The sequence below is a fragment of the Cetorhinus maximus genome, chromosome 12 (assembly GCF_964194155.1).
Source record: "Cetorhinus maximus chromosome 12, sCetMax3.hap1.1, whole genome shotgun sequence".
NCBI lineage: Eukaryota > Metazoa > Chordata > Chondrichthyes > Lamniformes > Cetorhinidae > Cetorhinus > Cetorhinus maximus.
This window is the reverse complement of record NC_135890.1, coordinates 17,776,515-17,791,704: the sequence shown is the minus strand read 5'-3', so window position 1 is coordinate 17,791,704 and position 15,190 is coordinate 17,776,515. Positions and strand designations below refer to the sequence as shown.

Genomic DNA, 15,190 nt, shown 5'->3' with positions numbered 1-15,190 from the left:
CCCCCTCTTCTCTCCCCCCACCCCCCCCTCTTCTCTCCCCCCACCCCCCCCCCTCTTCTCTCCCCCCACCACCCCCCCCCCCTTCTCTCCCCCCACCAATTTCAATGGGTGATGTTACCTTCCATATATTTGGGATAAGTTGAGCTTGTGTCAGAAAAGTCGCAATTTTTTTGTTTGCTCAGATTTGTTTTCTGCAACAATATATCTAGAACCAACAAGGCGACAAGTCTAATAGTGCCTGAACATTTATCTTAGTGATAATACCGTGATCAAGTTCAATGTTATGTTTTTGAAAGGGAGAAATGCTAAGGCAGCTACTAAAATTCTAGATTTAGGTAAGCCTTACTTCAATGTGATGAGACAGAGACTGTTAACAATGAGCTAGATAAATCTAATAATAGGCAAGAATTCAACTTAACCAGAAAAAAGCCTTGGCAACTAAAGGGATATGAGACAACCTAAAACTAAAAGACAAAGCATAAAAGAATGCAAGTAAAAAGCACAGGTCCTGGCAAATAGGAGAGATGCAAAGAACAGCAAAAAGTGAATAAAACAGATGGTAAGAGCTACAGAAATGGAATTGGAAAAGAAGCCTGCAAGGCATATCAAAATCAACACAAACTTACAATTACACTAGAAAAAAGAGGGGAGTAAAGATCAATATAGGCCCCTTAAAAACTGATAATGATGATGTTATCAATGAAAATAAGGAAATGGTGGACATTTTAAATAATTACTTTGTGTCAGTATCTATAGTAAAGGAAGAGGATGGCATGATGAACATCACAAGGAAGCTAATATCGATTTGGGGACCAGACTCACCAAAATTAATGTAGGCAAATTAACAGTGATGAAGGCAATAATGGCACTAAAGAATGAAGAATCCCAAGGACCAAATAGTTTTTCACCTTAGTGTTTTAAACAAAGTAGGTGAGAACAATACAGATGCCATAACTGCAATCTTCCAAAGTTCCCTTGATTAAGATATCATTCCTTTAGATTAGAAATTGCATTTGTCATTCCACTATTTAAGAAAGGTGAGAGAGGGAAAATGGGGAATTATAGACCAGTTGGCCTAACATCTGTTGTTGGGAAATTACTTGAGTTTATAATTAAGGATAGAGTGACTAAAATACTTTACTTTTTTTTAGCTGATTAGAGAGAGCCAATATGGAATTGTAAAGAGTCATACCTGATAAAACTGATTGAATGTTTTTGAAAGGTGGGTTACTGAAAGAAAATGTCTATGGATGTTATTTGTATGGAATTCCAGAAGGCATTTGATAAAGTCCATCAAAAGGGACTGTTGGGTAAAGTTGAAGCTCATGGGACTGAAGGCATATTATTGACCTGGTTAGGAAATTGGCAGCAGGAAACAGAGAGTATGAATAATAGGCAGGTACTCTAATTGGAAGGATGTGACTAGTGACATTTCACAAGGGTCTGTTTTGGGACCTCAACCATTCATTGTATTTTATCAATGACTCAGATGACGGGGTAGAGAACCACTCATCCAAGTTTGTTGATGCAGAAGATAGGTGGCATTGTCAGTATAGATGGAAGGATAAAATTATCAAGAGATATTAATAGATTAAGTGAATGGGCAAAACTGTTGCAAATGGATTTCACATATGAGATCGTTCACTTTGGACATAAAGGATAGATCAGAGTACTTTCCAAATATGGAAAAACTAGAAACATTGGAGGTCCGAAGAGACTTTGGGGAGGGAGGGGTTCCATGTATATACATCAATAAGATGTTGTGGACAGGAAAAAAAAAGTCAAAAAGACAAATGGAATGCTGGCCTTTATATCTAGAGGACTAGAATACAAAGGGGGTAGAAGCTGTGCTACAGCTATACAAAGTCCTTGTTAGAGCACATCTGCAGTACTGTGTTCAGTTCTAGGCACCACACCATTGGCCTTGGAAGGAGTGCAGCATAGATTAATGAGAATGATATCTGGACTCCAGGGTTAAATTAAGAGGAGAGATTACACAAACTAAGGTTGAATTCCCTGGAATTTAGGCAATTAAGAAGTGATTTGATTGAAGGTTTCAAGGTATTAAGGGGAACTGATAGGGAAGATAGAGAGAAACTGTTTCTGCTGTTTGGAAACTAGGACTAGGGGCCATGCCTTTCAGGTATGAAGTTGGGAAACACCTCCGCAAACAAAAGGGGAAAGATGTTTGGAACACTCTTTCATGAACGGCAATTGATACTGATATATTTAAGAATGAGATTGATAGATTTCTGTTAACCAAAGTATTTAAGGAAGATGGGGCAAAGGCACCAAAGGAATTAGGTCACAGATCAACTATGATGTCATTAAATGACTGAACAGGTTTGAAGGGCCAAATGGCCTATTCCTGTTCATATGTTTCACAGAAACAGGGAAGGTCAAGGGAAATCTAATAGCAGTTTTCAAAATTATGCAAGGTTTCAAGAGAGTAAATAATGAAACTTTGGAGACTGAGGAGAATTGATTGGAAGAATGAAAGATGGAGTTAAAAGAGATCTTTTCACAGTGGATAATTGGAATAAGAACAAAGAACAAAGAAAGAAGTGCTTTACCACAAGAAGCTATTGTGGCAACAAAAGTAACATGTAGAAGAGAATTGAATAAAAGAAGTGGATAGCTCCAGTTGAAGAGCTTAGAACCATGAAGGAGAAAACTGCACCCTCCCGTGCTGCAAAGCCTATAATAACGAGTGAAAAGAGCCGGAAAATTATTTATAAAAATTGCTGAGTGGAATCTTACTGTGAATTTGAATGTTAAGTGCCAGTGGATAATGGGCTGCTGAGTGTGGTGCTGAGTTATTAACCAGGAAGGCCCAAGGTTCAACATGTGATCCGTGTTGAGTTAGCTAATTCATCTCGAATAATGGTTATGAGCCCCTGTGGGGGTTGGGTAGGGTAAAGCAGCTAGGGTTCCTGTACCTAATGGTTATCTAGCGACTTGCTGGAAAATTAGGGGGTGGGAGGTGGTTGTGATGTTATTGGGTTCAGATAGCCTGGCCATGCTCATTGTCTAGGAATGAATGTTGACATTTGTGCAGGGTGGAGGGTATGTGTTACCAGGAAGACCTGGGTTGGGGGTGGGAACAGAATCTTGGAGGGAATTTAAGAACAGTGTCAGGCAAGCTGCATCCCTCCCCCCTTATGTTGGTGCTTCCTCCCATTCCCCCCACTCCATGCACTTCTCTGGAAGAAGCCAGAGTGTGAACTTGAGCTTGAAATGGCCAACATGTCAAGCTTCCAAATCCAGCTAAACTGTTGGGATGGCTGCCATTTGGGGTGACTGGGATATACTTCCTCCATCTTTCTCTCCTCTGCACTCAACAACTTATGGGGACAGGATCACCGTATGTCCCTCCCATTCTGCATATATTGGAGGCCATTATTTCTAAGACAGACGGGGAAAAAGGTGCCTTGCAGAGGGAATGCCATGCGGAGGATGAACACAGAGTTGAACAAGTGTTTTGCCTTGACAAAGATACTCATTCAAGTGGGCTGGGATGTGCTTTGAACTCTCCCCATTGCAGTGCGCCAAATATGGCTGGACCAACATAGAGTGTGACATGTTGAAGTGTTGCAGCTGTCAGGCATTCCTGTGCACCACTGTGCATCCAACCTTGGATGCCAATAAATGTAAGTTTGTGTTTTTTTTCATTCAACGGCTTGTCCCTTTTTTGATTTTCGCTGCCTTCTCACCTCATCCTGGCATATCTTATCTCTATCACAAAACCCTCTAGCTCTGTTGATAAAAGCCCAGGCTCCGTGCACGCCAGGATCTTGATACCCCAGTCGATGCATTGTGAACTGATCTCATACAGGTCCATTTCTTTTCCACAATTAGAATTCACAACAGGCTATTCAGACCCAGCTGGTTCATGCCAGCATTTATGCTCCACGTGAGCTTCCTCACACCCTATCAGCATAACCTCCTATTCCTTTCTCCCTCACGTTTATCTTGCTTCCCCTTAAATGCATCCTTCTATACTATCACCTCAACTGCTCCTTGTGATAGAATGTTCCACGTTCCAACCTCTCTCTAAGTTTCTCCTGAATTCCTTGTTGGATTTATTAGTGACTATTTTATATTTATAACTTCTAGTTTTAGAATCCTCCAAAATTAAAGCATTTTTATGTCTACCCTATTACACTACCTCATAATCTTAAAGACTTCTATCAGGTTACCCCTCTAGAGAAAAGAGCAGCACCCCATTCAGTGTTTCCTGGCAAATATAACCTCTCAGTTCTGGTATTGTCCTTGTAAATATTTTTTGCACCTTCTCCAGTGCCTCTATATCTAAGAGCTGTGCACAGTACATATTTTGCACCTTTCTCCTGATATTTCTCATTCCCTTCTGTCTTCAAGAATACATCCGCTTATCTCTTGAGTCCATGTACACTGTCCTGCTTCCACATCCTACCTGGTCATTTATACCATCATTCTAATATCCTTTGAATAGTAAAGTCCCATCTGGTTCTCCCCTTCTTACTCTGAACTTAGAATGGGTGTCTGGTATTTGAACCTCCCTACTCCCCAAGTGACTGGTTTTCCTTGATCAGGTTTATGCTTTTGAGAGGATTTACTTCGTTTCCATTAAAATCTGCTAAATGTATGTGTTTATGATTTTGCCTTTTAAGATAAAGAGCGGGTTGCTGGACTGCAGGAAGGATTGAAAACAGCTCACGAGAAGTTCTGCTTTTGGCCTGACAGTCCCTGTCCAGGTGAGGTGGGAGTAAATGTAGAGATTGAGGCTTTATGTGTGCAGCTCATTGCTCTCTTTTTATTCTCTATCCTTAATTTTCTTTCCTTTGTTGAAATGTAGATGACAGTTCTATGGGAGATTGGGGCTGGTAGGGGTTGGGAGTGTGGAGCTGTTGATCATCATGTGCTTGAACTCCAAGTAGTGGTAGATCAGTCACCTTGATAATCACAAAAAAATCGCTTCAAAAAAGTTCCTTTTTTTTTCAGCAATTCCTTGCTTTTCTTCTGACTCTCTTTGCACGCAGACACTTCCCTGCTTCGCTTTGCATCCTCCTACTGCGTTCTGCCAGTATGTGTACGTGCATACAATAACTAACAGCAATGGGACCTGAGTCAGGCCCTTCTGCAGTACTGCTGACTAGACCAGGTCAGGGGGTTTCCCCATTTAGGTACTCACTTGTCTTTTCATTTACACCTGGCAGATCGGTTCTGGGCTTTACCTTTGAACGAACCGGCAGCCCTCCTGCATGGGGTGACGGAGCGGTTCAAGAGTCTTTGCTCCCTGGAGTCCCAGTTACCGGCCATCAAACATGACGATCTCAAAGACATGGTGAGTCCTCTAAATTGGCTCTGCCTCCTTGCCAGGTTACAGTTCCACAGGCATTGAGCTACCCCTTCACAGAGCTGCTTTCGCCTCTTTCTTATTGCCAGGTGGAGATTTGACTCCCCACCTCATATTGTCTTCAACTTGTCCCCAGCTGTAATGATTAAAATAGAGGCATATGCCTGTCACAGCAACCCGAAGATGACTGAATGCAATAAGTCTAAATAGTTGGAAGAATTCCCATGTAGGATCAAAGGCAGGATTAAGACAGAAACATAATTCATGCTAAAACAAAATCCCCCTTTAAGTATTTTATACCATGAATGTGTTTTTTTTCCATTGAGAGGTCAAAGCGAAAGACAAATAATGTATGGATGGTGCAAGATGGAGTGGTTGGGGGCTGCCAAGCTCCAAGTTTTAAGTGTTGGGAAAGGGCTAGAATGGGGCTGGTGAGATGTCTCACAGTTCTGAGGTCCTAGGGAAAGAAGAGGTTAGAGCAGGAGACATTGCAATGAGCCTTCATTTTGACGCAACAAGCATAAAGAAGATGAAACCTTTAGTGTGTGGAAGGAAATGTTTCTCATCCTTCTCTCCGTTGATGGTCATGGGACTCTGCTTTGCTCCAGCAACTTCAGGAGGGGTGGGCAGGCAGCTAGTGAAGCGAGTTGTTGCTGTAACTCTTGTCATGAGGTCTCCTTAACTTCCTCTTCCTATTCAGTGAAATTCTTGTATCAGATCACAGTTTACTGGCCCTCTGGTTCTCATTCCTGTGTTATTAAACCAGTCACTAGCAATAAACGTCACCTGTGGATACATTGAGGGTTTGCTGACCCTGGATTAGACAATGGGAGTTGCAAGTCTATTGATCCTGTGATCAGCGCCAGGTTACTGATTCTGAATCAGTGACGATTGTTCAGTAAGTGCAGCTCTGACCTCTTTTTTTTCTTTTGAACAGACTGTCACGGAGGAAACCATCAGCTCGCTGTTGCAGTTGGTAGAAGATGAATTGAAGTGTGCCACTGTGCCAGACAGCCTTGGACTGAAAATCAGTGCTGATGTCCTCCCTGTCCACCTTTCTGCATGTATCCTCGCTCTGTCTGGCTGGGCTGCTGGGTGAGGATTTAAAGTGCATTAGCATTTTCCCACAGAGTCCATTGACAATGTTAACTAAATCCTAGAACAACCTTCTCCTATGCCTCCCCTGCTCTCTCCACCCTGCTTCTCTTCTGAAGGTACTGACATACTGGGGTACAGTTCCATGGGTATTTTCCTCCAGTGCCCTGCTCACAGCAGTCATCCAGTCTCAGGTGATTACGTGGGTGGGATGGGGAGTGTATAGACACTGATGCACAAGGCATCGCAGTTGTGAGTCAGGCTGGATGGCCCAGTGGATCTTTTCAAGCCATGTGATTGTCCTACGTTCATATGTTTGCATGTTTATATTTGTGTTATGTTTGCACAAATGTGTATGTATTTGTGTCTGTGCACGCACAGGGTATTTGTGCATGCATTTGTGGATGTCTGTGTATGCATGTGTAATTATTTGTGTGTGTGCATGTGTGTGTGTCCTCCTTAAACACCACCTAAAATCAGACTAACTGGTCAGTTATCTCATTACTGTTTGTGACACATAGTCACAGAATGGCTGCTTTGTTTGCCTACGTAGCAATTGCTTCATTTAACTAATTGGTTGTACGTGAAGCTTTGAGACACTTCAAAACAAAGTGCTACATAAATACAAGCAATTAAAGCTGGTGAATTGGCTAAAGTGCATGACTCTGAAAACTGTACATTGTCCATGGAGGGAATGGAAGTTGATTGAATAACCCCACAAAAACGCCCAAGTCAAAGATATCAAGTTTGATCATTACAATGAATGATTTTCAGAGTGTGATGGTTATTATGCAGGCAAACCTGGCATCCAATCTGTGTCAGCAACATGGTGAATGACCTAAGGTAATACCTTAGGGGAGTAAGTTGAGAAAAACATAATGCAGAAATTATGTCTACAAGGCAGAGAGAAGATTATTGCACCTAATCTCTGCTCTGTGACTGGGCAGCATCCTGTGAGGAGACGTTACAAACTGCTGGCCATATGTTGGAGCATCGCAACCAAACCTGATGCTTCTCTATCCTCTAACATGTACATTTTCTGAATAACAGTCAAGGAATTGGATAATTTATCACTTCCTTCCTTACTCACCTCATCCCTTCAAACCACAACCCCAAACCCCACCGACCCCACAAGACAGTGACTCATGCTGGGATGCAGTCCCATAGGCATTCAAAGGCATTTTTTTTTCACCTTGCCGTCAATGGCTGTTCTTCATTAGCAAGACTAGGCAGAGGGTGAGCAGCTTGTTCTCCATGGGAGAATCACAAATCCTGACCTTTCCCCCGCACTCCTCACAGATCTAACCCAGGAGTTCTGAGGCCAGTTGTAGAATCTCTGTCACCCTGGATGAGGTCAGAAAATTTGAGTGATAGGCTATGAAACCATGAGCCATATATTTGACTGAGACATTGAAGGCAGCATTAAATTCGGGGGAGAAAAGTCAGGTGCGTCACAACTGGGCATTCAACTTATTGTTTAATTTGCAAAGAACCCAACTGAATTTTATCTGTAAAAAAATCTCATTGAAGAAAAGAAAGACTTTAATTTATATAACATTTTTCACAATCTCAGAATGACCCAAAGCACTTTACAAACAACCAAGTACTTTAGGAGTGTTGTCACCATTGTAATGTCAGAAATTTGGCAGCCAGTTTACAAACAGCAAGCTTCCACAAACAGCACTGTGATGATGATGATGAGATGATTGTTTTAGTTGATCTCACAACCATGAAAAATGTGGTTGTGGATGACAAAAGGCTGATCTGGTGGATGTCAAAACTAAATTGATGAAGGTGTGATGAAAGATACTGAGCCTCGTTGGTTTGTGTGGTTCTGCACCCCATTAGGCGACGCACCATTCAACTGAACCTCTGGGAAAGGGAGATGGTGGGATGAGAGCCGGCACCTATTTCTAAACTGGCTTCCCTCCACCACACTTGTCTAACTCTTCTTATTTTTTTCCCCCCCATTGTGTCTAGTTCTTCCTCGGAATTTCTCCACCTGCCGGTTATCACCTGCTCCTATTGCATGCGGAAGGTGGGTCTGTGGAGCTTTCAGCAGATTGATGGCGTTTGCCCGGCCAGTGAACCTGACGTTCCCATCTGCAGTATCTCCCCGCAGGAAAACAAGCCAGAAAGGTCGACGCCAACTCCGCCTGCAATGTCTCCTCACAGGATGATCACTCGAAGCCAGGATGCTGCCCAGTCACAGAGCAGCGAGCAGGTGCAATAATCTTCTCTCTGCCTTGTAGACTTCATTTCTGCAATATGTTTTTCTCAACTTACTCCCTCCTAAGGTATTAACTGGTCATTCACCATGTTGCTGGCACAGACCGGATGCCAGGCTTGCCTGCATAACTACCATCGCACTCTGAAACTCATTCTTTGTAATGTGCCTTGAAATGGTTTGATGTGGTGAGTGCTTTATATATTGCTATGAAGGCAAACAGAGCAGCCATTCTGTGACTATGTCTCAAACAGTAATGAGATGAATGACAGTTAGTCTGCTTTTAGGTGGTGTTTAAGGAAGAGACACACATAATTACACTTGCATGTACATCTACGTGTGCAAATATGCAAACATTTGTGCAAACATAACGCAAATATAAACATGCAGACATGTGAACATAGGACAATCACATGACTTGAAAAGATCCACTGGTCCATCCAACCTGTCTCACAACTGCAATGTCTTGTACATCACCATCTTATACACTTCCCATCCCACCCGTGTAATTGCCTGAGAGAGGCGAATAGACAAGTTTTAAAAACCTGGTTCTGGTCTTGCATAAGTTGAAATTGTGACCCTGGTCCTCCAACTTATTTAACTGAAATAAACAGTTTACACAAACATCTGTTCCTTCGTTATCTCATAAACCTTGATCAAATCATCCCTAAACCTGCACAGAGACCCCACTCTTTGAACCTGTCATGGTGATTAAGATGTTTTAAAACTAGATATTAATCTGTAGCCCTCCACTGCACCCTGTCCAAAGTCTCAATATCAATCATCACATGAAGAGACCAAGACTGGAGGCAGGATTGTAACTGAGACCTAACCAAGGTTTTGTACAAGGACGAAGACGTATTCTTTGTCTTGTAATCGGTTGTATTATAAGTGCATCCTACTTGCTCTAGCTATTGTTTCACATCATTCATCATGAACTCTTGAAGGTTTATACATTAGAACATCCTTTCTCTTCTTTTCCATCAATGTTAGTACTTTTTCCTAAAGGGCATATTTATGTTCAGCATTCACCCAGCCTTTGGGAATAACGCTGCACTTTTCTAAGTTAAACATCATTTATCAGTCCAATCTGTCCGCACATCGTCACACATAAACACACACTTAAGTTTGTATCCCTTCTGTAAGGGGAGATGATCTTTCTAAAACTATTTTTGTTTTAATCAGCATGAAACCAGCCCTTTGCCCATTGGGTCTCGCACACGAAGTCGAGATGTCCACAGTCCCACTCCAGTTGATCGAGGCGAGTCGGACTCTGTCAGTTCACATTTGCGAAACAAGCGACCAGTGACCCGAAGCATGGGTCAAGGAGACATACCTTCCAGCCCACAGCGGAAGCCCAAGCGAATGCGTTTGCCCTCGTCCACCAGCTCTGTAAGTAGTGGACATGCAATAAGGAGGCTCATGGGGCAATGTTGTGAAACCGAGCTTTTATATTGACAAATCTATATCACTCAGAACCGCAGTGTTAGCACTTGCACTATATCAGAGTCAGCTTAACTCAACAGCACCACTCTCTTGCTTCCAGAGTCAGAAGCTCTTCCAATTCTAGCCCCTTTTCCCTGACTTTCATTGGCAGTCATGCCTTCAACTGCCTGGAGTCCTAAGCACTGCAACTTCCTCACTAAACCTCTCAGCTTGAGTCCCTCTCCTCCTTTAAGATTCTCCTTAAAACTTACCTCTTCGACCTAAGCTTTTGGCGATCTCTCCTAGAATCTCCTTGTCTGGCTCTGTGTTGAATTTTGCTCAACACTCCTTTAAAGCGCCTTGGGACGTTTTATTACATTAAAGCCACTATAAAAATTCAAGTTATTGTGGGTTCAAGCTCCACTTAAACGCACAACCTGGTTGACACTGTGCTGTCAGATGGGATGTACCATGTCTTCTGCCTGTTCCCACAAAATGGTTGGGATTTACGTAGTATTCTTGAGACATACCAAAGCCTTTCATTGCCGATGACTGACTTCATTCCTCCTCAAAGCCATGCAGCGAACAAATAGAAATAGTTTCATTCTTGCTGATAGATATAAATCCAGCAGTGAAAAATCAGTGCCATGTACAATTCTGCTGCTGTCCCTGGAAGCTCCCCAGTAAGTGGCTGAATGTTATTGCTAGGAGGTGCTGGGATTTGATCCCTGTTTGTGCTGAGTTATTTGATCTCACCGAGGGCAGGGAGGAAGTTATTTGTCAGGGACCCTGTTCCCAATTGCCAACCTGCCACCCCCGAATGGATGTTGGTTGTTGCCACTGATGCCTGACATTCGGCATTAAAATGATCAAAAGGTATTTAAAAGCATAGATACAGAGAGAATATTACCTCTGGTGGGGGGAATCAAAACAAGAGGGTGTAATAAAATAAGAGCCAGGCTGTTTAGGAGTGAATTCAGGAAGCACTTTTGTCACACACACTAGTGGGAATCTGGAAGTCTGTTCCTCAGAAAGCTGTGGATGCTGGGGGCCATTTGGAGCTTTCAGGACTGAGACCGATAGATTTTTGTTGATTAAGGGTATCAAGGGATGTGGAGCAAAAGCAGGAAAATGGAGTTGCAGTACAGATCAGCTGTTCCTTCACGCTCATTAAGTCAAATCCTGGAACTCCCTTCCTAACAGTACTATAGGTGTACCTACTACACCAGATGGACGGCAACGGTTCAAGAAGGTGGTTCACCACCCCCTTCTTGAGGACAATTAGGGATGGGCATTAAATGCTGGCCTAGCCCATGAGAGAATTTTTTAAAAAATCTGATTGAATAGTGGAGCATGCTTGAGGGGCTGAATTACCATCTCCAGTTCCTACGTTCTGCACACTGTCTACAGTTGCACAAGGAGAATGACCATTTGAGAGGTAAAGAGGCAATTGGTACCCTTGGAACTGTACTGCTGTTAGAAGCATTCGGGAGAAGATCAGTACAAATAAAGATGATTCGAAAGCCAGAGAGATGCATTGGTTAATTCTGATATTTTGTAAGCAGTCTTTCCAGGGTGGTTTCGCACAGTTCTATTTTGTTCTTTTACAGGATAGTACTCGGGGATACTTTAACCCTGTCTCCCAGCACAGGGATTGGTGTCCGTGGATTAGGAGGAAGCTGAAACTAGAAGATAAGCCACTCAACCCAGAGCCAGGAGAGCAGACCTCAGCGCCTGAGATGACAGAGCTAGGGTGGAAGGAGGCACTTGGGGTCCTCTTATCACTGAACAGCTCCCGGACCCCAAATGAGGGCTCGGACAGTGTTGTAAGTAGTGAGTTTAAGGGGTCAACTTTTCCCTGTTGCTGTCAATTCACATGCCTCCTTTCCCAAAGAGATGGATGCCTTGCAGAATAAAGCTCCAGAGCTGCAGTTTTCCCTCTTCCGACCTCAGCTTACTGACTGAGAGTGCTGGGAGGATATTCAACTGCTGTAGACATTCTAGATGGGGACTGCTGGCTGGCTAACTATGTGACCATGGAAGGCGTTCTGCATGGTTATTGAGGTCAGCAGAGAAAATAGGGAAATAGTTTTAAACTAGCAATATTAGTGCAAGTACGTCCTGTGCCAGTACATCAGGACAATGCCAGCCTTTAGGTCTATTATATTGACAGCCTGTCCAATCGGAGCATTTTCTGATCATTCAGAAGTCCAGTTGGGACACTGAGCATCCATACGATTCCCAAACACAGACTGCATTCTAACAGAGAGCGTGTTGGACTTCTGCCAATCGCTGTTTTAAAAAAAACTGCTGGATTGAATGCCAGAGTTTGAATCCTCCTCAGTTTTAATGGAAGGTGGTGGGAGGAAAATTTCCAACCTGTTGTTTGAATTCTTTTTTACTCAGCCCAATGAAGCTGCAGAGGTTGTTGCCATTGTCATGTTGGTGAGGGGTCAGACAGAAAGCTTTTTGTGCCCCCTTTCACCCCTCAGGCTGCTGTTATTCAAAGGGTTCCGAGTCAAGCCAAACGTTTTAACCCAGCGGATGAATGGTTGTGAAGAGCTGGGTGTCCTGGAGTAGAGAGGTGCTCTCCCTCCTCTGGCTAACTGCTCCCCCACACAGCCAGCAGTAAGAGACGTGCTGTAAAATTAAGTGCCCTCCCTTCACATGATTATCGATTTCTAAACAGGGAGGTGGAGAGTAACAGCAAAATATTGTATATCCTGTCTGTACTTATGTTGAACAGGCCATGTTCATGTCCCTTTCTTTGTCATCAGTCTCTTTCAGAAAAGTCCAGCAAGGTATTCCGAATATTCCGACAGTGGCAAGTCCCGTGTTCCTCATAGTGTGAGTCATTCCTTTGAAGAGGAATGGCGATGTAGCTGATGTTGGATTAAATTGGCATTGGTTATGATGGCTGAGACAGATTTTGAACCTCTTCATACAAGCAAGTGATAGTCTGGAGTGACTGACAGATTATATTTTTTCAAAAGTCTACAGATGTCTTTTAAACGTAGCAAAGTACACAAGAAAGAATGGAGCTGGTCTATGTTTAGCCCATCCTGTAACTTGGTGGAACCCATGAGGAGGAACTACCATTACTGTGCTTCAGAGATGTGCATTTAACATACGTTAAAACATCACAAAGGCTTTGGACAAATGTGAATAAAATGTTTTGATAGTTGCTGCTGCTTTTGACTTTTTTCTTATTTTTTCTTGGGCTCCTGGTTGTTTTTAATAAATACTTCCCTCTTAATCCTGCCTCTATTGGAGTGAAGTGTCCCCACGGTGCCTCGTGAAGGGAGGGACATAGTCATGGATCACTTGTGGGAGAGAGATTAAGGGAAGGAAATTTGGTCCGAATGTAGAGGTAGGTTTCAGAACATGAGAACTAGAGGAGAACATTCAGCCCCATAATCCTGTCTGCCATTCAGAGAGTTCATGGCTGTGAATGTAGGTGCATTATGAGACAGGGGGGTTTATGGAGAGATTCTCAGGCAGGGCCCTGACTGCTGAAAGCTGATAAGTGTAAGTAAGTGGGTGGGCAACAGGCAGTAGGCCTGAGTAGGAATATCGGAAGATGTGGGCTGGGATGGATAGTTGCAGGGTTACAGTGCTTTGCGATGACTGCAGCTGAAGATAAGAACTTCAAAATCGCTGTGCCAGAGCCAGTGTAAGTCAATGAAGGCACTTGAGTAAGTAGTTCCCTGTGTAGGGGGCGGATGCGGGCAGTGGAGCTCTGGGCGAGTCGTTCCCTGTGCAGGGGGGGATGTGGGCAGTGGAGCTTTGGACGAGATGTTCCCTGTGCAGGGGGGCATGTGGTCAGCGGAGCTTTGGACGAGGTGTTCCCTGTGCAGGGTGGGACGTGAGCAATGGAGCTCTGGGCGAGTTGTTCCCTATGCAGGGGGGGTTGCGGGCAGTTGGGCTCTGGGCGAATCATTCCCTGTGCAGGGGGGGGTGCGGGCAGTAGGGCTCTGGGCGAGTCATTTCCTGTGCGGGGGGGGGGATGGGTTGTGGGCAGTGGAGCTCTGGGCGAGTCGTTCCCTGTGCAGGGGGGAACACGGGCAGTGGAGCTCTGGGCGAGGTGTTCCCTGTGCAGGGTGGGACACGGGCAGTGGAGCTCTGGGCGAATTGTTCCCTGTGCAGGGGGGAATGTGGGCAGTGGAGCTCTGGGCGAGTCGTTCCCTGTGCAGGGGGGGATGTGGGCAGTGGAGCTCTGGGCAAGTCGTTCCCTGTGCAGGTGGGCATGTGGGCAGTGGAGCTCTGGGCGAGTTGTTCCCTGTGCGGGGGGTGGGATGTGGGCAGTGGAGCTCTGGGCGAGGTGTTCCCTGTGCAGGGGGGGACACGGGCAGTGGAGCTTTGGACGAGGTGTTCCCTGTGCAGGGGGGGATGTGGGCAGTGGAGCTCTAGGCGAGTCATTCCCTGTGCAGGGGGGAGCACAGGCAGTGGAGCTCTGGGCGAGGTGTTCCCTGTGCAGGGAGGGATGTGGGCAGTGGAGCTCTGGGTGAGTTGTTCCCTGTGCAGGGGGGGATGTGGGCAGTGGAGCTTTGGACGAGGTGTTTCCTGTGCAGTGGGGGATATGGGCAGTGGACTTCTGGGCGAGGTGTTCCCTGTGCAGGGGGGGACACGGGCAGTGGAGCTCTGGGCGAATTGTTCCCTGTGCAGGGGGGAATGTGGGCAGTGGAGCTCTGGGCAAGGTGTTCCCTGTGCAGGGGGGGATGTGGGCAGTGGAGCTCTGGGCGAGTTGTTCCCTGTGCGGGGGGTGGGATGTGGGCAGTGGAGCTCTGGGCGAGGTGTTCCCTGTGCAGTGGGGGATATGGGCAGTGGAGCTCTGGGCGAGTCATTCCCTGTGCAGGGGGGAATGTGGGCAGTGGAGCTTTGGACGAGTGTTCCCTGTGCAGGGGGGGATATGGGCAGTGGAGCTCTGGGCGAGTCGTTCCCTGTGCAGGGGGGGACACGGGCAGTGGAGCTTTGGACGAGGTGTTCCCTGTACAGGGGGGGGATGTGTGCAGTGGAGCTTTGGACGAGGTGTTCCCTGTGCAGGGGGGGATGTGGGCAGTGGAGCTCTGGACGAGTCATTCCCTGTGCAGGGGGGGATGTGGGCA

At 45.1% G+C, this 15,190-nt stretch overlaps 1 protein-coding gene across 1 annotated transcript in view; it reads left to right on the top strand.

Annotated features, from left to right (window-relative positions):
* Window positions 1-13,269, top strand: part of zc3hc1 (zinc finger, C3HC-type containing 1) — an 18,322-nt gene extending 5,053 nt beyond the window's left edge. The window contains exons 3-10 of the mRNA XM_078553829.1: window positions 3,496-3,650; window positions 4,653-4,736; window positions 5,199-5,326; window positions 6,276-6,433; window positions 8,414-8,657; window positions 9,846-10,052; window positions 11,696-11,911; window positions 12,863-13,269. Of these exons, the coding sequence (XP_078409955.1) occupies window positions 3,496-3,650; window positions 4,653-4,736; window positions 5,199-5,326; window positions 6,276-6,433; window positions 8,414-8,657; window positions 9,846-10,052; window positions 11,696-11,911; window positions 12,863-12,931 (1,261 nt within the window). The 3' untranslated portion in view covers window positions 12,932-13,269. The remainder of the gene's footprint in view (window positions 1-3,495; window positions 3,651-4,652; window positions 4,737-5,198; window positions 5,327-6,275; window positions 6,434-8,413; window positions 8,658-9,845; window positions 10,053-11,695; window positions 11,912-12,862) is intronic.
* Window positions 13,270-15,190: the final 1,921 nt, after the last annotated feature.